This window comes from Fulmarus glacialis, unplaced genomic scaffold, assembly GCF_000690835.1.
Source record: "Fulmarus glacialis isolate BGI_N327 unplaced genomic scaffold, ASM69083v1 scaffold17917, whole genome shotgun sequence".
Lineage (NCBI taxonomy): Eukaryota > Metazoa > Chordata > Aves > Procellariiformes > Procellariidae > Fulmarus > Fulmarus glacialis.
The window spans coordinates 2,010-2,379 of record NW_009221444.1 but is presented as its reverse complement, the minus strand read 5'-3'; the positions used below and the strand labels follow the sequence as shown (position 1 = coordinate 2,379).

Sequence of the window (370 nt, the reverse complement as noted above, 5' to 3'; positions counted from 1 at the left end):
CATCACGCGCCACTCGCCAGCTGCTGATGGTTTTTGGTGGTGGGTAGCTGGTGGCAGGTTGGGTGGTTTCACGGACGGTGGCAGGTTTTTGATGTGGCTTGAGACTGGAGATCTCTTGGGTCTTCTGGGGCGCAGAGGAGGAGGCGGGGAGGCAGCTCCTACTCTGAACCCCGCTGGGGCTGGAAAAAGTCCAGCTGAGAAGCCGGCTACCCCATGTGCTGTTCCCCCAGGACGTCCTGGAGCTGGCCTTCTCCATCGTGTACGACATGGAGGAATACTGCCTCAACTTCATTGCCCCCACCCGGTACGAGGTGAGCTCTAAGGACACGCTGGGGAGGCACACTGCGGCCAGATGTCCTTGCCAGGAGAC

General features: G+C 60.5%; 1 protein-coding gene across 1 annotated transcript in view; it reads left to right on the top strand.

Annotated features, from left to right (window-relative positions):
* The window catches only part of ELMO3 (engulfment and cell motility 3), a gene marked incomplete at both ends in the record, with an annotated part of 7,842 nt that overhangs the window by 7,115 nt on the left and 357 nt on the right, over positions 1-370 (top strand). Inside the window, 1 exon segment of the mRNA XM_009581127.1 lies at positions 190-311. Coding sequence (XP_009579422.1) covers positions 190-311 — 122 coding nt within the window.